This window comes from Phyllostomus discolor, chromosome 4 (assembly GCF_004126475.2).
Source record: "Phyllostomus discolor isolate MPI-MPIP mPhyDis1 chromosome 4, mPhyDis1.pri.v3, whole genome shotgun sequence".
Taxonomy (NCBI): Eukaryota; Metazoa; Chordata; class Mammalia; order Chiroptera; family Phyllostomidae; genus Phyllostomus; species Phyllostomus discolor.
Genome location: NC_040906.2, coordinates 15,205,684 through 15,233,075, shown reverse-complemented (window position 1 = coordinate 15,233,075; position 27,392 = coordinate 15,205,684). Strand labels below are relative to the sequence as shown.

Here is a 27,392-nt window from a genome sequence, read left to right as displayed (position 1 = left end):
GGAAATGGCGCTGCAGGGCCGCGCGTCCGGGAGGCGAGCGGAAGTGGGTGTGAGAGCGGAAGTGGCCGGCTAGAGCCGGGGGCTGGGCGGGGACCGGTCTTGTGGGTGAGGCGGCAGCAGTGGCAGAGGCGGCGGCGGCGGCTCGGCAGGCGGGTTCAGGCTTCTGGGGCCAGGTCGGTCTAGTGGGTGGGTGTCTCCACAGTCAGTCCGTGCGCAAGCCACTGCGTGCGTTTTCCCCTTCCCCCACCCCGATCCCTTTCCCCTTCTTCCCTAACCTCCTACCCCACCCAGGCCCCCTCCTTAGGGGGCAGCAGGGCCGCTCCCTGTGTCCTTCCCTCTCTTGCCCACCCTCACCCGCCCTTGTTTCTCCTTTCCCTGCCCGGGGCAGCCGCCGCCATGATCCTGCTGGAGGTGAACAACCGCATCATCGAGGAGACGCTCGCGCTCAAGTTCGAGAACGCGGCCGCCGGGTGAGCTCGCGCCGGGGGCCGGAGGGTTGTGGAGCAGGCGGGGTTGACCCTTCCTAATCCAGAGTGTTCAGCCCCCCCCCCAGACGTGGAGGAGAGAGATGGGGGACCTGGCCGGGCGTGGGGACTGCCCCGGAGGAGTAGACGTGGGAGGCGACTGGGTGCGGTGGGGTGAGGGGCAGAGATGCGCGGGGAGAGGCTCAGAGGAGGGATGCGGAAGCAGTGAGTGGACAGGAGTGCGCGTGCTAAAGGGCAGGAGACCTGTGGAACGTGAGCGCAGCTCGGGCCGAACTCGCACAGGAGGATCCCGTTGCCCTCTGTAGCAAGCGTGGGACCACTTCCGTCCGTGTTCCGCGTCACCGTGGTGAACCCAAAGACAGCCCGTTTGGATTGGGTTGGACGGAGTTTTCAGGGATTCCCAGGGCTGGAGGGGGGAAGAAGACGCAGGCCCAGATCTTCACCAGCCTTCTGGTTCACCACCCCCAGCTCCTCATCCAAAGGAGCAGCAGGCAAGACAGAAAGCAGACCCAGTCTTGCTGCCCGAAAAACGCGACCTCTCTGGTTTCCCATCCCTGAACCCTACTGAGAGAGATTTCTCAAGCAGAGCTAATAGTCTCCCCATCCACACCCCTTCCTTATCTCCCTTCTGAGGTTCTCCTCTTTTCCCCACCCAGGGGCTTTATCTGATTATCCTTTACGTTCCGGTACCAGCCCCCTGGTCTGTGATTTTTCTTCCTTTGGTCTTCCTGGCACAGGTACAACTTGAAAGACACCAGAGTCTATAAAGGTCTTAGATAACCTTTTTTACCATGGGGCCTTTTCATGGATGGGTTTAGGACGAATTTCTAAGGCAGTCGCCTTTGTCAGACAAGGGAATCTGCAGAAGGCAGCCTCCTCCCCTGAAGCTGCTTTGCCTTTAAAGCATGAGCCAGGGAATTTTAGCTTCTAATTTTTGGTGCCCTGCGGTTAGTCCCTTTGCCTCGTTTCCCCATCTGTGAGGATGGGGTTTTACATTTTGGTTGCACAGTTGAGGAAATAAGTGCATGCTGTTTCTGGTGAGCTGGGAACTAGTAATGGGAAAGTAGGCTCTTTGAGGTCCACAGATGGGAGAGGATTAGTGGAAGGGAAATTCTAAGTGATCGTGTGAACTTGTGGCTTGGAGACATTAAAAAAAAAATTCTGACCGCTGCTTAAATTGGCTATATTGTGTCTCCTATCTCTTGTAAGGCCACAGATTTTATCTGTAAAACAAAGCATGACTTTCCTTAAAGTAATGCCCGCTGTAAGCCGCAGCTATTGTTTCCTGCCAAGGCCCAGTGCTTACGTTGTAGCTAACTTGCTTCTTGTCTTAAGCCTCCACTTATCAGTTCTTTTGCATTTTAAATGTTCAAATGAATCAGCTCAGCCTTATTGGGAGATTGATGTCTACTTTGTGAGCCGGGTATAGCACATAAGAGGAAGTTAATTGACTTCTGCATTTTCACAGCTGATCTTAAGTGCATTCTCAAGTCCAGACTAGTAAAGAAACTAGACCTGGGCGGTTATAAGCTGATCTACAAGATAAATGCCTGTGCATTTTCGAGTAGAAGCATGCCTTGTGGTGTGGGAGTCCGTTCACATCTATTTGTGTGTTACTAACTTGTGATTACAACATGTAGCCCATTATCCAGAACTTCAGCTCAGTTCTTTTTAGAGGAATTAAAGTAGTCACTCAAGCCTGAAAGGCATAAGTTGGAACTTCTAGGGCGTTTCTTACAAAGTCTGCGGTGTAGCAGTGTCAGATATTGGGGCAGGGCAGCAAGGTTTGGCTTTTAGTCTAGCCCATCTTCCCTTTAGAATGTGACTTCAAATAAGTGGCCTCAAAATATATTCTGCTGAAAAGCACTTTGAAATTTTTTGAAAAAGAGACCATGATAGCCAGCCTGTGAGGTAGGGCTTTCCTGGGATTGCACATGCAACACCCAGCAGAATCCTGCTTCTAAACCCTAGTGTGAATTTCCAGGCATTCCAGTAAGGTACTGGCCAGCAGTGAAGTACTGGTCAAGGCTCACGCCTAGGGCAGAACTTCCAGCAAAGGATAGCTAGTGGGGTCATCATGTGAACATTTGTGGGATTCTGCCAGTGCCCGGCGCTAGCAGGAACAGAAAAGGGGGACCTTTCTGAGAGCCTTTTGGCAGGTAGCTGAGGGGTGAGACATGCTGGGGTGAAGATCAGAGAAAGACATTAAGGAAAGGGAACAGTAACCTGGAAGAAAAACCCTGGAGATTTGAAAGGCTTTGCCTGTGGACCCTGCTGCAGAGGTCAGAGCCACCCCTTCCGGAGTGAGTCTTCCAACTCTGCAGTGTCCTGTGTGAGAGCCAGTAGCTACATGTGGCTGGTTAAGTTTAAATAAAAGCATTAAAGTGAAGTAAAATTAAACTAAGTTCCTCGCACTAGTCACAGTTCTGGTGCTCCGCTGCCACACGTGGCTGGCAGCTGCCGTATTTGGACAGCACACATGACACATTTCCATTATTGCAGAATGTTCTAGTGGACGGCACTTGTGCAGCCACTGAAAATGTGAGCGTGGCATAGTCTTAGAACACTCCCGTGGCACAGACTTCAGAACACAGTTGCAGTGGCTTCCCTTTTCAGTTCGATCTTTTTTAAAACGCTGCATCTCTGATTATCCTGTTGGATCTTCCAGCCTGTGGCATCCCGCTGAAAGTCTAAACTTCCTTTGGGTAAAGCAGTTTTGTCTCTCATCTCAACTGCTGAGGAATAAACACGTTTGGTCATGATAATATTTTAATTTGGAGGCTGTTCTGACAAAGCCTAAGAATCATTCCTAATTGCTTTTTGTTTTTTCCTACCACACTCCTGGGAGAGTGGCTTTGGAATGATTCATATATCGTCACAAAATCATAATTATTGGTAAATTGTTTTCCCAGTAGCTTACAAACTAAGAAAATGTGGCTGATTAAAAAGCTACAGTCAACACTGCAAATAACCTCATATGCAGGTCTTGTCAACGGCATTGCCTTTTCATTTAGGAATTCTTGCCCAGATCCCCAGTTAAAGCCAAAGTAATCTAATTCTTTTGTTACTGTGCCAATTAATTTAGTTCTTTTGTTACTATGTACACACTAAGAACCTTTTCAGCCTTTGTCGACTTAGCTAAGGAAGAGTCCAGAGTCCAAGATTGACAAAATGCTGTCAGATACAAATTGCTGTTGGTTTTAAGTGCATGCTCACTCCTTGCCACAGCTATGCATGTCATGGGGCGCTTTGGTTCTGTGAGGGGGAGTGAAGCTCAGTAAGCAAGCAGTGCCATTTGGGGTGGGCGAGGACTGTGGGAGGAGAAATTTGAGAAAGGAATAAATTAAACCTTGCTGATACCTCGTTCTCATTGCCAAATATGCTGCATACGTCCTCAGAGACAGACTGGTTTGAAGTGACTTGGAATTAGGACATTATTTAAGCATTTAAAAGAACTGGAATGTAGTGGCTGACCGGCTAAGACAATCTGTTTGGCCTTTCGCAGGTCATTACAGTTACACACTTTGCTGCCTGCCCTCTGGCCTCCTTGAGACTGCTCTGTGCGTGAAGCCCCAGAGAGACACTCCACCGGCTGATGACTCCTTCGGGGCAGGGTGTATCGTTTTTAGTCATCTCCCCCACGCCCCCATCCTCGCTGTGTGTGTTGGGGGTGGGGTGGATAGACAGACAGACAGATGGTCGATTCAGTAAATGTTTTCTTGAAGGAGTGGATGAAGCCAGCTAGAATGGTTCTTAGTTTATTTAGGACTTTATTGCTTTTCTAACGTGAATTGTCTTTTAGGTCCTCTTCTCCATAGTTTGAAATACGGCTTTAGCAGAGAGTAGACCACCTCTTATCTAATATGATCCATTTTTGTAGGCTTTACTCAAAAAGCATGATGGGAGCCTTACAGAGGAAAATGATCAAAAACTTATAGTAAGACAAAGGTCATCAGTAATTCCTCTAATTCATCTTAGGGAAAGGATAACCAGAAGAGGGACTTAAGTGCCCAAAGGGAATTGGATACATTTGGGGGTAAAAACTCAAAGGATTAGATAATACTGCTGCCAGGGTTTTCTTAATTGACTTAGTAATGACATTCTAGAATCCTCCTTAGAAAAACAGTAGAAGGAATTTCTTTCTAAAATATTTTAAGAATGGGTCTTGAAACCCAACTGAATGAATTTAATATGTTTTAGCATCTTGTGCTGTCCAGTCAGTAACCCTGAGGACTTCTCCAGCTGGCTGTTCTAGGGCTCCAGGCGTGGGAAAGTCCGACGCCAGTGGGGGCTCTCCTTGCACCGGGGAGCCGTTGCTGATTCCGGGAACTGCCACAGTCCCAAAACCTCTCCCTGCTGTGGCTTCAGAGTCTGGTCTCCTCAGACATCACCTTGAGGGAAAACTAACGTATGGATCACCTTCTGTGAACCAGGCACTTTGCTATAAGCTTGAACGTGGCATCATTTGATGTCAGGTGTGCACTTATGACAGCAGCAGTTGTCATTTACAGTGGAGAAAACTAGGGCTCGTGGGAAGTGGGGGGGTAGGCATATGTCCTAAGCACTGTGCAGGTGCACCCCACACTAGTGATTCCTGACCTTCTTTATGATATGTCACACGCAGAAGGGTACATTTAGGTAAATGGCCTGGCCTTAAGGTCCTGCAGCTGGCCTGCCCTGAGGACCGTGGGGACCACTATCTCAGCATATCTATTAACTCAGACATAAAACTGATCGGGAAACTTTGCTGTCTACATACTATCTCAGTTAGTCTTCACAACAGCCTTGTGAATCCCCGTTTTCTAGAAAAGGAGCCTGGGCTCAGCGATATTTGAGTAGCATTGCCTGTGGTGACACAGCCAGTAGGTGATAGAGCTGGCATTGAACAGTCAACTCTGAGGAACTTGCTTTTTCTGTGATTAAACTCACCCCCACTGTGAAACTTCAGCAGATGGTAAAACAGAAAATAACCATTAATTTTTTTCTGCCTGTTAAGGGGCACACTTTCCCCCAGACCAATTTTACACCCCTCTGCTCCACGATTTTTTAAGTCACGCAAGTAAGCAACAAACACCTGGTCTTGAATTGAGACACGACCCTGTTACGGGGTGTTTCACACTCGGTGTGTGGCCTCCTTGCTGGAACACAGTTCTCGGACCTCTGACTCCCAGACGACTTCTCAGGAAGACTCTTTTGGCCTAATGCTCTCTCTGTAGCCTGTCTCCTCTGCAACCTTTTCTGCAGCCATAAATAGTGAACTAAAATATTAATGGTGGTGATGTGACAAATACTCTCAAGTCAGGCAGCAAATCATGTAGCGCGGATCTTAGCTTCTTCTCCCCCTAGACGTCTGTGCTCAGGGAACTTCGCGGACTGGGGCAATGTAAAATTTCAGAGTCCACATGTTTGTCACTTGGGACCCTAAGGTGATTTATTTCTAGTTGGTTCTTCTCAGTCTGTTGATGAAGTGGGAGAGTGAGGAACTTGGTTCTTCGTTGGCTGAGTTAAAGCCTAACAGTTAAAAAAAATACCACCTACTGCATGATGCAACGTGGACTTTATAAGCCCTCCGCCCCTGCAGCCAGCCTTCCCCGGGAAAGTACGGTTCATGCTTCCTCCTGTCGTGCAGCCTCGTAATATCTCGTGCAAGTGGGCTGTAGGTTAATGTTTGCACTTCTTTCTTCTTTGGTCCTCTTTTCTTTTTTTAAGGTTTTATTTATTTTTGTTTGTTTGTTGTTTTTAGAGAGGGGGGAAGGGAGGGAGAGAAACAGTGATTGGTTGCCTCTCGCACACACCACAACTGAGGACCAGCCCACAACCCATTCATGTGCCGCGACCAGGCTGACCAGGTGTCAGCTGGCAGCCTTTCGCTCTGTAGGATGACACTCAACCTACTGAGCCACGCTGGTCAGGGCTGCTCAGAGGTGAGGAATGGTTGTTGGTCATTCCTTGCCTTTGCCCTTTGCTGGTGTTTCAAATGAAAGATCGGAAGCAATTTAAATTTTCATCCAGTTTTTTTTTTCCATCACATTCTGAACTCAGTGTTTTTTTATAAACCCACTTGGTGCTTGCATTCTTAAAGGCACCCAAAGTGCTTGTCCTAAGTCACATGCATGGCTTTGAAGAAGCAAGGTGGAACTTTGTATGTGATGTGTGTGGGTTGATTTTTCAGCAGGGCTAACCTATGCTCAGGAGGAGCCAGTTTCCTTGAAAGGTGGTGTTGAGCCTGTGCAGCAGCCTTTAAAACAGTAATAAACCATGTTACATATTCTGTTATTTCCCAGCAACCCTGGAGGGCAACTCTGTCTTGGGTCCTTTTACAGGTGAGGGAGCAGTGAGGTCTTGAACAAGTCAGGCGAGAATAAATGTGAAAATGTGTCTACCTTGCCTACTGGACCATAAAACAAGGTGGAATTATTTTGAGTTAGTAGTAGCTAGCTGATAAAACAGTTTTCATTTTCCTACCATTGGGCTTTGAGAAGTGGGGAGAACATGTAAAGTAGCTTTTCTCTGGGGGCTAATTGACCATTATTTTTTATAGCTAGGGTGTTTGTCATCCTTCTAGATAATAACTCCACATTGTCCAATAGAAGTCCATGTACCAGACCAAACTGGGGAATGCACAGCAAGTGGGAGGCTGTCATTGCCTTCTGTGATAGGTTCTTGTGTGTGTGTGTGTGTGTGTGTGTGTCTCTCTTTTTTTTTAAGATTTTATTTATTTTTAGAGGGAGGGGAAGGGAGGAGAAAGAGGGAGAGAAACCAGTGTGTGATTGACTCTCACACGCCCCCTACTGGAGACCTGGCCCACAACCCAGGCATGTTCCTTGACTGGGAATCGAACCGGCACTCAGTCCACTGAGTTACACTCTTGTTTTTCTTTAGCAGTTCTGAGGTAAGTAGGAGCACTTGTGTTCTCCCATTTTACTGATGGGTAGGTCAGAAAATAAAGATGTATGGGTATTAATTTGTCTAAAAACATGGTCCTGATGAAAAAGCTGGAAAACGGGTGTTTTGATGGTTCGTAGTGGTTTTGCAATGTTGTTTTGTGCTACACTTTCTGTGGAAGTTCAGCACTGGAATTACAAAACAATACTAGAACAGAACTGGTTAGAGATGGCTTCATGGGGAGCAGTGAGTACTTTGGTGATGTAAAGGGAAAGGAAAGATGTTTAAGAAGACTTACAGGTTGTCTTTGAAGTGGAATAGCACCTTCTGCTTTGTTTTATGGCCTGAAGTCATTCTTTTACTTTAAATAAATTAAAAGCATCCTATATTCCGTTCAGCAGTTTTCCTGCTGAATGTACTACCTCCGTCTCTACTGTCCTGTCGGGGGGACATTGACCAAAGGATGGTCTCTTGTGGTTCACGTAAACAAACGTGTGCGTCCTGGTCTTAGTGAATCCAGAGTTGAGGGCAAGCACCCACCACAACAGAGAATCCACATCAGCTGGAGAACAAAAGCTATATCTGTCCTGCTTCCTTTTCTTATCCTCCACCTTAAGTAAATCCAGCAGTTCAAGTTCATGAGAAAATGGGTTGTGTATTTGGATGGTCAGTAAGCGTGACACAGAGTGATCTGATCTTGAGTAAAGCTCAGGAGCCTTTGCGAGTCCCCTTGAAGGCAAGCATCAATGCAGTTATCTTAACTAAGGGACTTTTGTTTTGCAGAAACAAACCAGAAGCAGTAGAAGTAACATTTGCAGGTAAGTGTCTTTATCTCAATCCTGTAAAGCAGCAATCTTCAACCAGTGTGCCGCAGGAATTTTTAAAACATGCAGTATCTGACTGTTTAGTCAGGACACTGGCCTCTTTTCCCTTAATTAGATTGTCAATTTTTTTTTTTGAAAGACAATACAATAGTAGCTGTCCACTGTGAATGAATCAAAATTACACTTAAGTCTTCTTTATATTCTAGAGATACATTCTAAAATATTTTTGGTGCGATGTCTGGGGTTTGGTTTAGAATAAATCATCGTGGGAGATATCTAAATGACACAAGATTGGCCAGGTGTTGATAATTGTGGAAACCATATCATAGAGACAGGGCTTCATTATACTGCTGTTTTTACTTTTATGCATATTTAAAGTATGTCACAGTAAAAGTTTTTAAAATTTTTTTCCAGCACTTAGCTGTGATTAAGGTAAGACTAGCTTTGTAATTTTAGAAAAAAGCAGAGAGGCAAGAACTTAAAAATTCTGTCCCAGTGTTTCTGCTGACTGCCCACATGGATTTAAAATAAATGCCATCTTATTTCTGTGCCTTCTTATACGGGGGGCTTTCTTGTGACCTGCAACAGGCGCTTTGAGATTTTATTCCCCATTCCCAAGTTAAGCAGTCTTACTTACTTTACTCACAGATTTCGATGGAGTCCTCTATCATATTTCAAACCCTAATGGAGACAAAACTAAAGTGATGGTCAGTATTTCTTTGAAATTCTACAAGGAACTTCAGGCACATGGTGCTGACGAGGTAAGTTCCACATCATTTTTCACTGGGACTCTTGTTTCCTCCTCAGCTTTTAGCGACAGCTGCCCACTCAGAGAAGGTCCGTGGCACTGAGCCCCTGCCCCGGAACTGCTTGCAGCCTGGACGGCTTGCTCACCCAGCCGGGGGGTCTTGACTCCCATTTCCCAGAACAATGTAAAAAGAATGTTTCCCAGAAAAGGTTTTTAAAGATCTTCAAAGTAATTTTTCATTCTGAAATTTTAGGCACAGATCTTTCCTTTAAATTTTTAAATGTTCTTAAGAGTTGGCCTCTTTAAGTGTATCTCTTCTTCCTTATGTCTGCCTTGGGAGAAATAAGAAAGGATGTCCATGCGTTGTGAAACTCATGGTGGCCATGCCTTATGTGCTGGCTTTTTTCAATAGTTAAAGTAGCAGGTTTGGTTCCTGTTGAACTATATTTGCTCTGGGGAGAGCCATTTATGGAAGAAAGAAAATGCTATTACACCAGTGCGCGCACATTGTGGTTGGGTCTCAAAGCAGGAAGTATGACTCAGTTCCTGAATCAGTTTTCAAATATCTTTTCATTTAACAAGCTAGGTTCTCCTTAATCTGGTGAATGAAGATACTGCCATTTCTATTTTCTTTCTGATTAAGAGTAGTAGCTTTTGATTATTTAGAATTTATGTAGTGAAAAAGCTGTTTGCAAAAAATGCGATCAAAATCTCAATAATTTGGGGGTTTAAAAACTAAAATTGGCCCTGGCTGGTGTGGTTCAGTGGATTGAGCACCAGCCTGCAAACTGAAGGGTCACCAGTTCAATTCCCAGTCAGGGCACATGCCTGGGTTGCGGGCCAGGTTCTCAGTTGGGGGCATGTGAGGGGCAACCGATAGGTGTTTCCCTTGCACATCAACATTTCTCTCCCTCTCTTTCTCCCCCCCTTCCCTTCTCCCTACAAATAAATAAAACCTTTCCAAAAAAAACCCCAAAATTGTATGTTAACCAAACAGAATACCAAGAGCCATAGGCAGTCACTTCCCTTGGTTATTCAAATGCATTTGATTTGCCCCTTAAGTTCAAAGGAAGAAGAAATGTTTAGAGAATTTGTATTCACAGTTATTTTACCTAGCAAACAGAAGCTTCAGGAGAAAGATCTTCTCATATAAAGCATGTAGAGGATTATATCATATAAAAGATAGTAGCTAATTTTTCTCTTTATCAGATAAAGAGCAAGAAGAAATAGGTGGCTGTTAAGGTGGCCCTGCTTTAGATTAACTATAAAATAGCTACCTGAAAAGAATTGTCAAACAATTGAACAGACAACCCAACTGTGTGATAAATCTCTGAAGGCAAACCTCTCGGTAAAGATCTAGGTGCAATAATAATTTTGGAAAGAAAAGAAAATGTTCATTGGGTTGGATTTCTTAACTTTCCTCTGCAGTCTGCTCTCCTTACAATGGAACTCCGGGACACATTGCTATTCTTGCAGCTACCACAAGGGTCAAAGAACCAGCCCCACCCACTCAAGTGGGTGGAGTAAATAATACTCAGTGTTGGAGCAGAGTGCTCGGTAAATGGCTCCCTGGGTTGGTTAAACAGTGACCAGCCTGCGATAACCACAGGAATCTTGTTACTTTGTCACAGGCCCTTTTCAAGGCAGAAAACCTCAGCCGCTAGGGTGGGAAGGCCTGATACGGATGATTGATAGGTTGCCTACACCCGTCTCCCGGTGTCAGGTTGGAAGAGTGGGCACAAATTGAAAAGTGAATCATGGTTAAAAGTGCAAGTGAAGCAAGCAGGGGAGCGTAGGCTGGTTTGGCCAAAGGGAGGGAGCAGAGGAGTTGAACATGGTATAAATCTGGCTCTGAGAGCTTCTTAGATCTCAGAATATTAACTTAGTAACCTCGGGATTAAACTAAATCTTAGGAGCTACAGTTTCTCCCATGTCCGATCTCCCCTTCCTCCAAACACCAGTAGTGCACACAGAACAGAACTGGTCCTCAGAGGCAGGGTGCTAGTTCAGAGTCTTAAAGGGTGTGCATGTTACTCTCCACCCCCAGCTCTTTAGGAGAAGTGGTGTATAAGATACCTGGAGGTCAGCACTCTCTGCCACCAGTAAACTCTGTGACCGTGAACCTCTCCCCTTCGGTTCCTCTTCCGTGCAAAAGACACCTCACAGTGGCTCTATGGTCACCAGATAGGAACTATGTGGCATTCATCTTTTGCCTTTATACAAACAGATGTGATCACTGATTCATGTTTTGAGGTCCACTCTATTATCTGAGTTTTGCAGATTGAGAATTTCTTCTAGCCAAAGGGAAATGGTTAAATAGGTGGAATATTAAAGATACTTCAGAATGGGGGCGTGGGGAACCTAACCATGTGATAATTTTCTCAAATGGGACATAAAATACATGTTTGCTGCTGATTATTTTTAGTTCCTGGAGAGTATGAAAACAAGGTTAGAAGGGAAACGCTGATCCGCACTCCCAGCTGTGACTGTCCGGTGTGCAGCATGCGGCACGGAGGCTGCAGCGCTGCCCGGGGCGGAGCGCCCGCTCACAGGGGGTGCCCCTCTGTGGCTGCCTGTGGTTCGCACTGGCAAATGGAATTCTTTAAAACGTGCACGGATAATTTCTGTAATTAAAACAAAACTGTGCTTTTGTTCACTTTTCATCTGTTGGGTTGCCATGGATTGAGTGCCCTTTTTTGGTGTCCCGTAAAGTGTGAGAGGGTCATTAGTGTGTTTGTGGCGAGACTGGAATTCTAAATCAGACGCCTAGGAACCGAAGTCTGCAGATAAAACCCCGCTGCTCTACTGAGGGGGCGGGTGTGGGTGTGGGCGGCGGCCTTACCTTCTTGTGCATAGTGATGACACCTGTCCTCCCTGATGAGGGTTCATAAGAAGCCATTTCCGTGTTTTATCTGTTCATGTACAAAAACTGCAAAATACCAAAAAGGTTATTAAATTCCATTTTTTTCCTGTCTCCAAATAACAGCCGTTCTAGTGCTTAATGTGTCCCATAGAACGCAGAACTGTCGCTTCCAAATAAAAAGTTTGTTTCTTAAACCGTATCAACCTAGGAGCACTTTCCACCAGGTACAGCAGTCACGCCAGCACTGCTGGTGTGGTGGGAAGGGGTAAGGTTTTATCATTTACTCCAAAACTGGAAGTATTGGTTTGAGGAACAAGACATTTTTAAGGAGTGCAGTCTTCAGTGGACCTACCAGTATAAATAGCTGGCTAGCATTCAATTATCCATTGTCTTTGCCTTTATAAAGCTGGTGATGAGCTAAATAACTTTTAAAGCATACACAATAAGCAGGCTGACTGGAATCAGTTCCCATTCTGGTTTTCTCTCTTCATTTACCTGGGTTAGTGGTTTGACCTGTGCTTATTTGATGACTAACATCAATACTCGCTTGGCGAGCATCCTGCTGTGCTGGAAAGAGGCGCTGATGTGCAGCCTGCACTCTGGAGGGGAACGGGGAACCTATGAAGAGTGTGACCAAGTCCTAAAAGAGTAAAGGTTGAGCCTTGACTGAAAAACAGATCCTCGCCTAACCTTTTGGGTTTCATCTCGGTGCTGTGCATGACTTGCTTGGAAATTCAGGTTAATCTGCCTCTTCCCTCTGTATCCAGTTTCCCATCCACTAAATGCAAGGAAGAAGGCTGGCTCAGGAGAAGTTTGGCAAGGACAGTGCTTTAAAAATAATGACATTACCATAGCCTCTGGATTAACATCCTTGTTCTTGTGTTTTCTAGTTACTAAAGAGAGTGTACGGGAGTTACTTGGTAAATCCAGAATCAGGTATGTACTGATGTGTGTGACTGGGTGACGTGGAAATAGACCTGTCCTGTTTGTACTGTGCTTTTTTTTTAGGCAGAGGATTTCATTTAACTGTTGGCTCACAAATATTTCTGCATTATTCCAGTTCCTGCTTCAACTCTATCCATAAAAATAGCTTTTAAGGGCTTTGCATTGTCCAATAATGATACATAGCATGGTGTACAGAATTGATAATGTGTTTTTAATATTTATTTAAAGGAGCCAGTTGACTCTTCCCTAACCTCTCAGCCAGAGAGCCACCTTTGTTTGTGGTGATTAAGATGCCTTTTGAGAAGACTAAGCAATTATTGATTCCAGCCCCAACCCCTAGTATAGCTTTTTCCATACACTGGACATTTGAAGAAGAAAAAAGAATATTCAAAATTGTTCTCCCATTTTCAAATAACAAAAATGGCGAGAGGAATTAAAAAGCACTGTGGTCATCCCTGATTAGAATGGCTATGTTATAGTGCTTTAAAGGAAGTTTAAAGTGGAAAAAAAACAGTATTTTCAACCCTATGATTAAGTGAGTCTCAAATTCTGAGGCATTCAACTGGGCCCCACAGTCAGGACCAAGTAATAAGACCGTAAAAGCATGATGCTTGTTAAATATCATTGCTGAGGTGCCTTGATTAACACATTGTTTTAAGAAGGAAGATGTGTCTGTCATTTTCTTTTAATAGCGGTTACTTTTGCTTCCTTATTTCCTCCTCATTTGCAACAGTTACCTCATCACTCCCATTACAATAGTTTCTCTGTCTCCTACATGCTGCTCTGGAAACAATGTCAAATACAGAAAGGTGTTTTTGGAATGTAACTTGTTACTAGGAGAATTTGTGGATGGGAGCTTGGACTATAGTCCATAAACACTGAAATGTGTTAATCCCCAAATTGATGGTATCCGTGCCTAGCAGAAGTAAAAGCCAAAAGGTAATTAACAATGTAAGAGGAATAAAGAAAATTTCAGAAAGAAACAACTAACACAGAAAAATGATGTAGGAGTTCTTGGGCATGCCTGTCCCTGCTCAGGTCCTGAAGTCTGTCGGAATAACCAGAGTGGCTTACGCTTCGGTCCCTGGGCCTTTCCCCCACCTCCCACTAAAGCACACAGAGACGCTGCCAATTGCAGACCTGTGTCCACATGAGTGGAAAACGGATGGAAATACTCTTGTTCCTTTTCTTTCTGTGGGTTTACCTGGGCAAGTTTGGGGGGCTTAGCAAGCCATACTAGATTTTTCTTTTTTTTTTTTTTGCTTTGTCCTCAGTATATTATTTTCATATCAGGAGCCTTACTTAAAGTCTGACTTTAGCAGTAGTTTTATTTAGTTTGTTTTACTTGGCTTCTTAAAACTAGCAGACCTCGACTTTAAATTTTTTTAATCTAATCTTGTAGTCTGTTTGCTTCTTTGGTTTTTGGGTCCCTAAAATGGAATGATGCTTGATATGATTTAATATTGGAGGGCCAAAAATGTGCTAAGTACTACCTAGAACAGAGATTGAGATAGCTTGTGCCCTCAAAGAGGATAAATTCAGGGAAAAACCGCAGACCTCAGGAATGCTCTTGGGAAATAATTAAATAGTAACAAAGTACTATATAAAGGTTTATGATGTTCAGCGTTGTAAAATCCATGCAGTTCTGATAAAAGTATTCCCTTCAGTTGCCTAGAATTAATGAAATTATCCTTGATGATATACAGATATTCTTACAAAATCATCCATAGGCCTTTTGGCATGTGTTGATCATTTCATTATATTATCGGGTGTGCCAGCCTTGTGTACTAGAATTTGTATCCACCATGCTGTAAGGAGTCAGGGCAGTGCAGTGGTCGGCAGACTCGGAGTTCAGTCCTGTTCTGTCCCGTTTGTTGGTGACTCACTGTTCTAGACACTTTGTTTCCGAACACTTTTTAAATATTGAACTTTCTCTTAAATCCCCCAGTAGTCTTCCTCATCTCACCACCCTTTTTTTAAAAACAAGTGCAGGGCCCTGGCTGGTGTGGCTCAGTGGATTGAGTGCTGGCCTATGAACCAAAGGGTCACTGGTTCGATTCCCAGTCAGGGCACATGCCTGGGTTGTGGGCCAGGTGCCCTGATGCGGGGGTGTGCGAGAGGCAACCACACATTGATGTTTCTCTCCCTTCCCCTCTATCTAAAATATTTAAAAATATTTAAAGATTTAATGTCTAAATCTTTAAAAAATATTTTTAATTAATAAGAGAAAACAGATACAGGAATTATGGAGGTTACAGTTGTAGAAAAATTGTGGAGAATTGTCAAGGTCCCTAAAGTGGCAAGGCCAGGAGCGGGGCCCACGTCTGCTCAGTGGCCTCCGCCTCTCTGCTGGACTGCATTTACCGTGGCACGCTGCCTGCTTCCACCTCTTTCCCCCGGAGATGAGAATACACCGTGTCTGACCTGCCTGCTTCAAAGAATTCTTTTGGAGATCAAATGAAATAAAACACTTTAAAACGCTGAGAATTTTACAGTGTATATAAATAAAAGCTATACATATATCTAAATGTATAGATATATTTCTAGATTCTTCCGTATCCTGCCTCCTCCCACAAAGGATTTGTAATGGCACATAACAGGGTATGTTTTATTATCAGAAAGCTATGCAGCTTGTTGGCACAGGGCACATTAAACCCCAGAGGAAAATGCAATTCATTACAGCTTGATAGCATGCATATGCAGTCCCCCTCATAGCTGTGTCTGGAACGCTACATGTCTCATCAGAGTTCCCAGAGTGTGACTTCCTCCCATTTGATTCCATTTTTTGCATAGCATTTGCTAACAATTGAGGTTTTATTTTATCTCATTTGGCCTATGAGGTAGATGGGAATGGAACCACTCCACTGGAGTTAAAAGTATGACCACTGAGACAAAATAAAAGGTCATTAGAACTTGGAACAGTTTTGTTTTGTTTTGTTTTGTTTTTTTTAATAATATAACTTCTGTGTGTTTTTCCCTTCCAGGATACAATGTCTCTTTGCTATACGACCTTGAAAATCTGCCTGCATCCAAGGATTCCATTGTGCATCAGGCCGGCATGTTGAAACGAAATTGTTTTGCCTCTGTCTTTGAGAAATACTTCCAGTTCCAAGAAGAGGGCAAGGAAGGCGAGAACAGGGCGGTCATCCATTATAGAGATGATGAGACCATGTGAGTGTAGAATGTGGTCCTGAAGCCCGGGTGTGGCTGTCACGTGCACTCAGGAAAACACATACAGCCGGGTCAAGCCTTAGAGTCTGTGGTGTGAGGTCCCCCGAAGTGTCTTTCTCGTAACTTCTGTAAGTCAGGATGTGTGATTGGGCAGGGGTGGGGGGGCACTTCCCCTAGTCTCCAGATACTGCAACTTGGCGAAAGATGGAGAGAGAATCCAGTGCTTCCCTGTGAGGCACCACTGTTCCGAGTCCCCTTCAGTAACACATAGCTTGGGTACTCGGCAGGCAGAGGTTCTGTGTTAATTGCAACTCTTGGATCATCTACGTGCTGTGAACCTCACAGTGTGTAAGGAAAGAAATTTCCAGAGTGGAGTGCAGACAGCCACTGGCCCTACACCCATTTCATAGCACACAGACAAAGAGAATAACATCTACTTTGGTGGTTTTCATCTCCTGCCGCTGGTAGGCCATGTGTTGGTACACAGACTTTGTCGGTCACGTCTGCTTCGTCTGCCTGGCCACGCCTCGTTTTGTGGGTTAAGAGAGTTCACCCCCTGCTTCACTTGCAGATCGAGTTCTTAACAAAACCCGTTCTGATTCTGCGCTCACTCTCACGGCTTGGTTCCCCTCAGGTACGTGGAGTCCAAAAAGGACAGAGTCACGGTAGTCTTCAGCACAGTGTTCAAGGACGACGACGACGTGGTCATCGGGAAAGTGTTCATGCAGGTACGGAGCAGGTGTCTGGGGCGGGGGGACCGTGGCATGGAGATCCGCACCTGCACCAAAGCCCACTGTAAGCGTAGGAAAGAGAGCTGGTGGGAAACCAGAACCAGAAGCATTGAAGTAAAGAACTGATGGTAACCACGGGGGTACGGGGAGAGGGATAATGGGGGAAAGGAAGGGGAGTCCATCAAGGACCACGTATAAAGGACACATGGACAGAGCTAAAGGGGGTAGGGTCCGAGGGTGGGAGGCCGTGCTGGGGTGAAAATGGGGACAACTGCACTTGAACGACAATAGAGAGAGAGAAAGCTGGCAGTTGTGTTGTTGAAGATTTAATTAAACAGCCCCCACCAAGCTCACTGAATGTTTTCTTTTTCTCTGGTTTTAGCCTTTGCAGTACTGGAGTAGATAGTGATTTCAGTATTAAACTTACTAACAACATGACTAAAATATTAAGCATCCTTCTTGCAGTGGGGACCTTTGGTTTGAGGTTTTGTTGGGGGCAGGCGTCGGTATAAGGGGAGTAAATGGTCATGGGAAAAAATAAAATAAAAAATAATGGAGGGGGAGTTTGGTCACGTTTTCTGTTCTCCTGTGCTCCTCCAATTTTTGGCAAGGTCTGTTCTTGGTTTAGTCCTAAAGTCTTTTCAGAACGGAGTCTGCAGAAAATTCTGTAGTAGATAACACATTGGTAGGGAAGAGTTGCTGAAATGATAGTGAAGAGAATCGGCCTGGGTGGGACCAAAGTCCGCGTGGCGAGCCTGCTTCCCGGGAAGCTCGTCCACTGTGAGGGGCCAGGGGAAGGAGCGGTGGGGGTGCAGTGCACCCGCTGCTGCAGCCTTGCCATGCCGCCTGCTCACCTGGCTCGGGCTCACGAAGTGGTATCCAGGCTGGTTGCTGAGACGGCTCCGCATTCGAGATCTAGTACAGTGGTTAAATTTTCAGAAAAAAAAACGTTGGTGTGTTCATCCTGTTCCTTGGCAGGGTGACGAGATTTAAGAATTCTGGGGCAGAGTTGTTTTTGCCAGATAGAGGTGGGAAATGGTTGTGCTTAAGAAAGGGAGGGTACTTCATTCAGTGGCTAGGGAAGTCTTCAAAAGTGGTCTCCTCGATTTGGTCCCTCTGTCGTGGCTTTTTGTGTTTAGGCTGATGAATCAGAAACTAATGTGGGAGTTCCTATGCAGAAGAATTAAACCGTTGCTACTCTCGGCACTTCAGAGTACTGAACTTTATGACAGGGAGAGAGAGAGTGTGTGCATGTGCACGCATGCATGTGCATACATACCTTGGGTCCAAAATATGAGCCTCCAGACAGGTACTTCGTGTGTATCGTGTGTTTTTAGGCAGACCTGACAGGGGAATTAAATTCAGTAGCTCAGAAATTGGGGTAACTCCAATCTGAGGAACTAATTTTAAAAGCTGTGAGCTATATATTTAGATTTGGCTGGATTTTTAACAGTCTTCCATTTTCTGCCAGGGGACATCTTAGCTTATTTTTGTACCTTAAACAGACCTTATCTTCGAGCGTGTACTGGAGGTTCGTTCCCTGGGAGAAATCTGTGCACTCTGTTTCTGTGTGAGTGTACACCGCCTTCAGCGCCGGTGTGACGGGGGCCCTGTCCACAGGAAGACAGGTTTCTGCGCTCTGGCGCTGGCAGGATCCCCGTCAGTGACGCGCCTGGCACCGTGAGGGCACGCGGTGTCTGGAATGCGACCAGGCCGTGTGCTCAGGAAGCTCAGGAAGCCGTCCGCCTGCCTCCCTCCCTCCCTCCCCGGCTTCACAGACTGGGGGGACTTTCTCGAAACGACCGTAAAAACCTAGACTGACTCTGCGTGAGTTTTTCCCAAAATAAATCATCTCGGCATTTTCCTGGGCCTAGTTATTTTAAATTTCTAAAAGAATGAAAAACAGCGGATGCCTAGCATAGAATGTTGTGACCTGGGACACTGTTTAAAGTCCCTCGTGGTCACTAGTCCGCTTGCTGTGGGCTTTTGTGGGCTTTCCCAGGCCGGCATGCAGTTGCAGCCTGGGCAGAACGCAATTCCTGCATCTGCCATTGAGCAGACAGGCTCTGAGGGATGCTCACGGCCTGCAGAAAAAAGATTTTCCCGTCACTCAGATGGTCTAGTGCTTGGCCCGGCGCGCCATCCCTGTGGGCACAGAAGCTGATGTGTGTGCCTGCAGTGACAGTCTGGTGGGTGTCATCGTTTCGGTGCTGCTTCCGTGCGAGGCGGTGAACGCAACACTTAGAGGCTGGACTAGGGTGAACCAGAATTTCCCCACGTTATTCGATCTCAAAGTCTGTAACTAAGAAAAGTTAAGTGGAAACCACTGGTTTTTATATGTTCAGGGACAAGACACAAGCCGTCTGCCTCTTCGGGCAGTTGTGAAGGTGTTATTTGGAGGACCCTTGCCACCTGTATGCATACACAGTTATATCTGTAGGGTATTTCCTGACCTGGGAACAGAGTCAGAGTCCGTGATTTTGGTAAATATCACCAAGCTCTCCTGCAGAGGTTAGAGCATCTTCCTCCCACAGAGAATGTATTAACATGCCCGTTGCCCCAGAGCGTGTGGTCAAGCTTGTGGGTTTCTGCCAGTCTGAGAGGTTAAAAATGGTGTCTGTGTTGTCTTATGATCACGGTCAGAACATCTTCTCTTGCGTTGAAGGTTCGTCTTGTGAGATGTCTCTTTATGCGCTTGACCCATTTTTCTATTGGGTTATTGATCTCAGTTTCTTTATATACTAGGAAAGTTATCCATTTGTCTGTGATAAGAGTTTTTTACAGTTTCGTTTCACACATAAGTCTTCTACTATCTGTAGTTTTTCGTGTTTTATGGCATGAAAAATGGACCAGCCACAGCAGCAGTTGTATAAAAGGCCGAGTTTACCCTTCTAGTTTAAGATGCTGCCTGTGTCGACATTCTAATGTGTTCTGAACTTCTGTGATGAATTGTGCTGTGGTAGGGGGGAGAGAGAGTGTCGTGCTGCTCAAGGCCGCACAGCCAGAGGGAGAAAACAGAGGCAGTATTGCTGGTGCACGTGTAACAGACACTAATGGGGATATTTGGGTGGGTTTGTAAGTGTTGTTTAAGAGAGAGCCACAGAGGAAGACATGAGACTTGCTAAAAGATAGTCCCAAATCAGAAGCGTGTAGCCAAGTCTTAAAGGTATTATTTTCTGTATACAGAACTGATGAAATGGTAGTAAGTCACCTCGGATTTATAATGCCCCGTTGGGGTTTGGATACCACGTGTATAAGTGAATTGCAGCCTGCTGGAAGCTTACTAAACCAGAAAAATGGCTGGCGTTGCTGTCTGGTCTGTTTTCTCCCCTGGGGCTGAGGAGCAGAGTCAGTAGACGTTAGAAAACCTCCCAGCCCCTCTGCAGAATGAAAGGTGTTATCTAGAGACAGGCAATCTCAGGAGTTTTGCTTTAGAAGTTTCCATTTTGAATGATCTTGACTTTTTCCCTGCCTCTCCAAATATTTTTCCTTTGGGGAACAAAATTCAAAAGGGAGCTAACCAAACACAGCTATGTTGGTTTATTTTCCACCAGCTGAGATCCCAGGCCAGGAATTAGAATTCCTCAAGTGTTGTCCTTCCTTGGTGTGCCCTCGTTCCCTGGGGGCTTGCTGCTCAGTGTGCAGTGCTCTTCCCTACACATGGAAGCAGTTGAGTAGTATTCTTACCTACAAACGGAAACAGCTTCTGCTCCTTCCTTTACAATGTAGACACCAGTCAGTTAGGGTGGGAGTGCTTGCTTTTATTCTGTAATCCATGTGCTAGACAGCCTCTTGGAAGGACAGAGGAATAGCTAGAGAGGAATAAAGCAGAATCCTTGGCTTGAGGAACTCACAGCCTGGTAGGGAAGCCAGCTGCATTCATGAACAGTGCAGTATCAAGTAGAGGTTTGTAGCAGAGACATGGGAATTCCACAGAGAAAGCAAGCCAGCTGCCCGGGGCTGCTGGAGATGGCAGTATAAAAGAGGTCATATCTGAGAGCAGTAAAAGAGCAACTGTTTAAACATCCTTTTAGTGCTCATAAAACTCGGGGGCCGCCCTAACCAGTGTGGCTCAGTGGGTTGGACGTCATCACGCAAAGCTAGGTGTTGCTTATTTGTCCTCTGTCTTGGCAGGAGTTCAAAGAAGGACGCAGAGCCAGCCACACAGCCCCACAGGTCCTCTTCAGCCACAGGGAGCCGCCTCTGGAGCTGAAAGACACCGACGCTGCCGTGGGCGACAACATTGGCTACATCACCTTCGGTAAGCAGGTGGGGCTGCCGGGCTCGTGTCCTTCGACGTGCTCGTGTCACAGACACTGCAGACCCCCCGGCGGGCAGACCTTCCTCAGAACGGGGCGGGGTGGGGTGCGGAAGCAGGCGTGCCAGACTGTCCTGTTGCCGCTGCTGGGGCTGCAGGAGGGGTGTCACGAGACACTAATTACAGGTCAGGTACAGTAGCCATCGCCCCTTTTTCCTGTTTTTCTTGAACCCTGAGGACAAAAAGGGTAGCCTCTGGTGTTGAGTGTTGGCAGTTACGCATCTCCAAGCAGCTGGGTAGCAATTCTCTGTCATTGGGCATTTCTTGGTTTTTTGGTATTAAGCTGGGACTCCAGCTACGAAGTGCCCGTCTTGTAGCTGCTTCCGCCTAGTGAGCTGGCGTGGCCCTTTGGCAGAGCTGGCAGTATGGAGTAACCGTGTGTGTGCGCACCGTACCTGTTGCCACTGACATGTCTCCTTTCCCGAAGTTTTCCTTAGTTCACCTCCGTGCTAAAGGTACACCAGTTTGTGAGTGATGGGTGGAGGTACCCTATTTCTTTACATCTAAGCTACACTTTTTCCCCCACATCACTGTCTTTGAGGTCGGGTGCAGCTTACAGTTCATGGCCTGTCGCAGTTCCGTTGGCAGCATGCCCCCCATGGGGCATAGACTGCGGTAAACTCAGTGTGGTTAGCACCTTCGGTTCTTCTGGGCAGTGTGGTACCTCCTGTCCTGGTGGTCCCTGCTCTCCAGGGCACACTGACGGCAGGGCCCCCTTCTTAGGAGGCGTTCCTCTTCGTTCCAGCAACACGTCATTCCCAGAGGGTTTCGCTGGTGGGAGGCCACTGACTGAGTCGAGTGGGTGAAGGGAATGGGATTCCAGAAGCCACAGTTGGGGGTGGGTACTGCAGGAGGGGCTTTTCTCAGCCCCCATCCAAAGCAGCTCCTGCTGCCTGCTCTCATGAAGAGAGTCCCGCTTGTATGCTGCCTGGCGTGTGGTTTTCACCACGAGGACACAGGGTCTTGTCTGGAATCTAGTTTCTCTGAAGGCCTGCTTCACTTCAGCACCAAGGACATGGGACAGGCGGGCTTAGTTTCCTAGTCCTGATTTCCGAAAGTAAAGTGTTTTCTCCAAAGTTGCCAGATAGTAGTGCCGCCTTTCGGAGAGATTGGTAAGCTACGGAGGCAGGAGCTAGTGGGCATGCAGCCGGCCAGGCTCTCGTGTTTGGGGAGTGCGCAGTCGCAGAGTCCAGACCTGGGGTGAATGCCCAGGACCACACCCTTCCCTGGGGGAGCTCAGTTTCCTGCCTCAGTCTCCTCTCCCTCGGTACTCCTCAGTCCTCCGCCCGCACCCGCTGGCACCTGCCCCGGGCGTGGAATTTATCCCTCCCTCATCTCCGGGGGGAAACCCTGACGGCCGGGGCCTGGGGAGCGTGTGGGTTGTGCTTAGGCAGGAGGTGGGAGCTGACCGTGGGCTGCGGGTCCTCCCGCCCCCTGGCGTTGGTGTTGCACGCTGACTCCTTGTTTGTGCCCCCGCCCTCAGTGCTGTTCCCTCGCCACACCAACGCCAGTGCTCGGGACAACACCATCAACCTGATCCACACGTTCCGGGACTACCTGCACTACCACATCAAGTGCTCCAAGGTGAGAGGGCGCACCGCACCTCCGCTCCGGGCCCGGGTCACTCTCCGCCAGAGCCGATGGCGAAACAAGTCCTCCGTAGTCCGGGCTGTTGCTGGGAACTCTGGGCAGATGGTTCTGGAGGCTTGGGGAGATGATGGTCTTTATTCGCCTCTCCCCCACCACCGCTCCACACAGCTTCCCTGCAGGTCCCTGGGCCGGTCCCGGGATGCATGTTTCCAAACGTTCCTGCAAACTTCTAATGCCAGTAAAGCTGTCTCGCTAGAGCATGGCTCTGCTTCAATACCTGTTGTGTTCCCCCTCAGGCCTATATTCACACGCGGATGCGGGCAAAAACATCTGACTTCCTCAAGGTGCTGAACCGCGCACGCCCAGATGCCGAGAAGAAGGAAATGAAAACAATCACGTGAGTGGGGCAGGCCCCCAGCGACACCACCTTCCTCCCCTGCGCTCACCGAGCAGGAAACAGTGGGTGTCAGCAGCCCGGCCCTCAGCTAGCTGTACGTGCGGCAGCAGGGCTGGGCCTCCGGCTGCCTGGGGGACGAGAGGGGGCACGAACAGGTTTTCACTTCTCGGGGGCGGGCTGGGTTTCCTCGTTTCCACGTGTCTGTGAGCAAGAAGAATGGCAGCCAGAAAAAAAACCAGAGAGACCTTTTCACCCAGATAAGCTGTGTTCTCTTTGGGCCTGAGTTGAGAGGTCATTCTGGTCCTTCTCAAGGTCTTCCTGCTGGAAAAATGGAGTAATTTGCTTAAGAACACTTAGTTGAGCAAATAGCCCCGGAAGCACACACCTAGTGTTCTCGTGCCTGGTCTGCTGCTCAGCAGGCATTTTGCGTGAGGAGTCGCTGTCTCGATCGCGGCTGGAAACGGTGGGTGCGGGAGGGGCCTCTTGATCGAAAGCCTGGGGCTTAGGTCTTGGGGCAAGGGGCCAGGCCTTGGCTCCCCTCTGGTGAGGTTTTGGCAGTGCTGTTCTTGAGATAAGGTAGTAGATGCTTATTTGCTATCTTTTGTGCCCATTAAATTAAAGTCTCAGGCGAACTGAGCTCCCTGTCCCCCTCACAGCCGTGTATTTGCCAGCACCCAGTACCAGGTAGCCAGGCAACCTTTGGCAGGCGTGGTGTGCACGAGGCTTTAAAGTCCCTCCTCTGGCGTGGGAGACCCCTTCCACCAAGTTAGTTTCTGCTGCCACTCGCCAGGGTGAGGGGCGTCGTTGACTCTTACATGCCTGAGCAGAGGGTTTCACCCTCTGAAACATCAGCGGTTAAAGTCACCCCGACTTCTTTAAGCAGGGGCCTTAGAGACTGCCCATCCCATCAGGAAATTGGTACTAAAGGCCCTTCCTATAGTAGTGCTCTGCCTACTGCCCGGAGCCTAAGGAGCAGTGTTCAGCCTGTAACTAGATCCTGTGCTTAGACAGCTGTCTGGGTACCATGGCAACAGAACGACAGCTCCATTCCTCTGCAGCCTCGTGGCCTATCCTAAAATTGGGGTGAGGGAGGGACGGTGGGGAAACAGAAGAGGGTGTATGTGCTGAAACGCACATCCAGAACCAGAACCTCGCCTCCACTCTGGAGTTTGCAACCTCCCCTTCCTTTCCCTGCTTGCATTCCACGAGTGCTTTTCTCACCAAGCCCCACTTTGGTGACCTTGAGTGTGAGGCAGCCGCTTTGTGCCACTTCCGGGGCGCAGTGGAGAGAAGGCAGTTAGGAGAGCCCGAGAGGGGAACAGGCAGCTAGGGGCAGCAGAAGGAAACCCGACCTGGCCAGCCTGTCACGCCCCAAATACTGAGCATCATAGATAGGTGCTCGGGGGGCCGCCTGCGTGACCTTCAGACCCGTAACTGCTCGTCCATTCAGGAGACCAGCCCACTAGGCAGCCACTGCCCAGTAGCTCCCCACAGGCCTTTCCCCCACCCTGTTACACAGCCACAGGTGTTCTCGGGGCGCGGGGGGGCCCTGCAAAGTGAGTACGCTTGCCTGAGAGTCAGGAACAACTCCCTGTCCTGGCGGGGCGAGGGAGGGAATGAGTCCTTGAGGTGAATACAGTGCCTATACCCTCCTTGGGAGGTAGAGAGAGCAGCTCTGCCGTTCTCCGTCCCATAACCTCTCTTTGGCAGAGGTGGGCCCCAGAAACAAGGGAGAGGTAGACAGCTACATCCATCCTGTAACCAGATCGTGTTACTGAGGGTGGGTAGGAGTGAACTGGTTCAGCTGGGCAGGAGAAGCCAGGACGCGTGCACAGGCTCGCACACACACCACACACACACACTCGCGGCACAGCAGAGCAGGCGCAGTCTGCAGAACCATGAGCGGCATGGGAGAGGGGGCGGGCCTGCTGCCAGAAATGGCCCTGGGTCAGAAGCCAGCCATCAGTCAGCACCCCACAGCGCTCTGCCAGGCATGAATGCTCGGGAACTCGTTGGGGGTGGGGGTAAAAAAATACAGTCTCATTTTAGGGTGGGTGAGACATTCAGGGCAGAGACATTTAGCCCCCATATATTTGCCCCAGTTTCCTGTAGTTCTCAGCCCTTGCTTACAGGCTGCTTCAGCAAATACTCTGTCGTTGAGAACCAGCGTATTCCCAAAGATAGACCTTCCGGGGAAGTCCCGGGTGGAACAGGACACCGCAAGTCAGAAGCCTGATGTCAGGCAGTTGCTCTGTGAGCCAGAGTGTAGTCGAGGGCTGCTGCTCTGAGCGTTCCGTCCCCGTGGTGAAAGGCTTCAAGCGGGACCTCTCCGCTGCCCAGAAAGCTATGTGCTGTGTAGAAGGGGCCTGGACTCTCTGCTGGGAAAAGATGGGAGCCCAGTCTGAAGTGCAAGGAGACCCGGGCCGCCCAGAAACTGGGCAGATGGTCTTCGTTCTGCCTGGTACATTTAATGCTCTCATAGGCTTAGCACAGGTATTTCCTGGTACCCAGAGTAATCCGTAGGACAAGAGGTGATAGCGCCTTTCCTCCTCATGCTTGGTGTCTTTGGGGGTCTAGCTCATCCCTAGTGCAGGGGTGTCGGGTGGAAGGAAAAGCAGTCCCAAAACTAGCCTTCACGCTCGCTCTGCTTTTGCAGGGGGAAGACGTTTTCATCCCGCTAACCCTTGGGAACCGGAGGAGGAAGCGGCTGGCAGCTGAAGGCTGGAACACTTGCTACTGGATAATCGTAGCTGGAATGTTGCACCTCTTCAGGTTCTTAAGGGATTCTCCATTTTGGTTCCATTTTGTACACGTTTGGAAAATAATCTGCAGAAACGAGCTGTGCTTGCAAAGACTTCATAGTTCCCAAGAATTAAAAAAGAGAAAAAGAAAAATCCACTCGATCAACTTAATTCCTTTTCTTTATCGCCCCTCCCTCACTCCCCTTCCCTCCCAGCCTCCTTCCCAGCTGTTTGCTTTGCGGTATGTTACTGGTAATGAGTTGCAGGGAAATGCAGTCCTAACTTGTTTTCTCCTGATGTTTGAGTTCAAAACTCCTGTATCTAAAGTACGGTTGGGGTCATTAATAAAGAGAATCTTTCTATCTTACACGAGAATTTGCTGGGTTTCTGGACTGTGAGTCCGAAAGAGACAAGAGGAGGGAGGGAGGTGAACCCGCAGGCCTAAACCGTAAAACCTTCGATTCTGGAGCCCTCGGCCTTCCCTTAGGGAGAACGGCCAGCTGGTGAGCTCTGGTTCACACTTCTCTGAGTACACTCGAGTAAGTTGGCTTCAAAGCCGGGTTACTAAGTCTGCCTGGCTGTAGCCAGGAAGCCCCAGGACGGTGACAGGAGGCCCATCAGTCAGGAGGACCCTGGCGAGTGTGGCTCGGCTGGCTGGAGTGCTGGCCCTCCACTGAAGGGCCATGGGTTTGATCCCTGGCCCAGTCACATACAGGAGGCAGTCGGTCGGTGCTTCTGTGTTTGCATCACTCTTTCTTTCTCTCCCTTCTCACCTTCTCTCTCTCAAAGCAATGAAAAAATGTCCTCTGGTGAGGATTTAAAACAAAAAGCTGTAAAGAATTCTAGGGGCATCTGAAGTGGTCTGAGGCCGTTCCGTGGTCTCCGCCTCCTCCCCCCTTTAGTTTGTCTCCATCTGGTGCTCCCGCTGGTCGGAGGCTCATCAGTGAGTTGTGGCAGTTCCTGGCTGCATCACAGCCAGCATTTGTATTTCCTGTACTACCCCGACATAGTTACAGACTCTCACAGCCGTGAGAGGGATACAGCCGTCCTGCACACCCTTCAACCGGCCCCCCCGGTGGTGGTGTCTTGCATAGCTCTCATAGTCACGGCGAGGAACCGACTGGGGTAAAACAGGGCTGGACTCGGCCCTGGCCTTCCTGGGGTTTGACCAGGTTTTGCATGCACTCATTCGTGTGCCGTGTGTTTCTGTACATTTTATCACGTGTGGGGCTTTGTCACCACCTTTAAAAACAACAGCACAGACTAGATCAGAGTAAGTACATCACACCTATTAAGGGTAAGTATTGATTCTGAAATGTGCTTTAGTTATACGTGCATATCTGGACTGGAGTGTAAAAATGTCTTTTTCCTGTGGGTCGTACACAAGAAGTTTGAGAGCCACAAGGTCACTCGGTCGTCCGGGCTTCACTTTACTTCACTGAAAGGGCCCTTAGAAAGCTCGAGGTGTAGTTACGGAGCATCGTGCTCATCCCCTCGCCAGGCATGCCCCCGCGGAGTGCTGACCCTGCGGCCTCCCTCCAGTGAACGCGGACAGAGGGCCCCAGCGGGGTCTTCCCGGGGTTCTGGGCAGCCCCTTGCCACCTGCTTTTGTCAGGTGGGAAACCGGGCAGAGGAGACACCTTGGGTGTGGGTGACATGTACGTATTCCATCCCCCAGCAGCTGATGGGGTTTT

At 48.0% G+C, this 27,392-nt stretch overlaps 1 protein-coding gene across 2 annotated transcripts; it reads left to right on the top strand.

The window, feature by feature from the left end:
• Nucleotides 1–26,065, top strand: ARPC2 (actin related protein 2/3 complex subunit 2). Of its 2 annotated transcripts, none has more exons than XM_028509564.2 (11): nt 1–173; nt 389–470; nt 8,154–8,188; nt 8,843–8,955; nt 12,696–12,741; nt 15,735–15,921; nt 16,556–16,649; nt 20,787–20,913; nt 22,454–22,554; nt 22,857–22,957; nt 25,614–26,065. In XM_028509564.2, exons 2-11 carry the CDS (start codon nt 397–399, stop codon nt 25,636–25,638), a joined length of 903 nt encoding a protein of 300 aa, XP_028365365.1. In that variant the 5' UTR covers nt 1–173; nt 389–396; the 3' UTR covers nt 25,639–26,065. The 2 variants fall into 2 exon arrangements, with proteins under 2 accessions (XP_028365365.1, XP_035878754.1); XM_036022861.1 differs by having other exon boundaries at nt 79–186.
• Nucleotides 26,066–27,392: the final 1,327 nt, after the last annotated feature.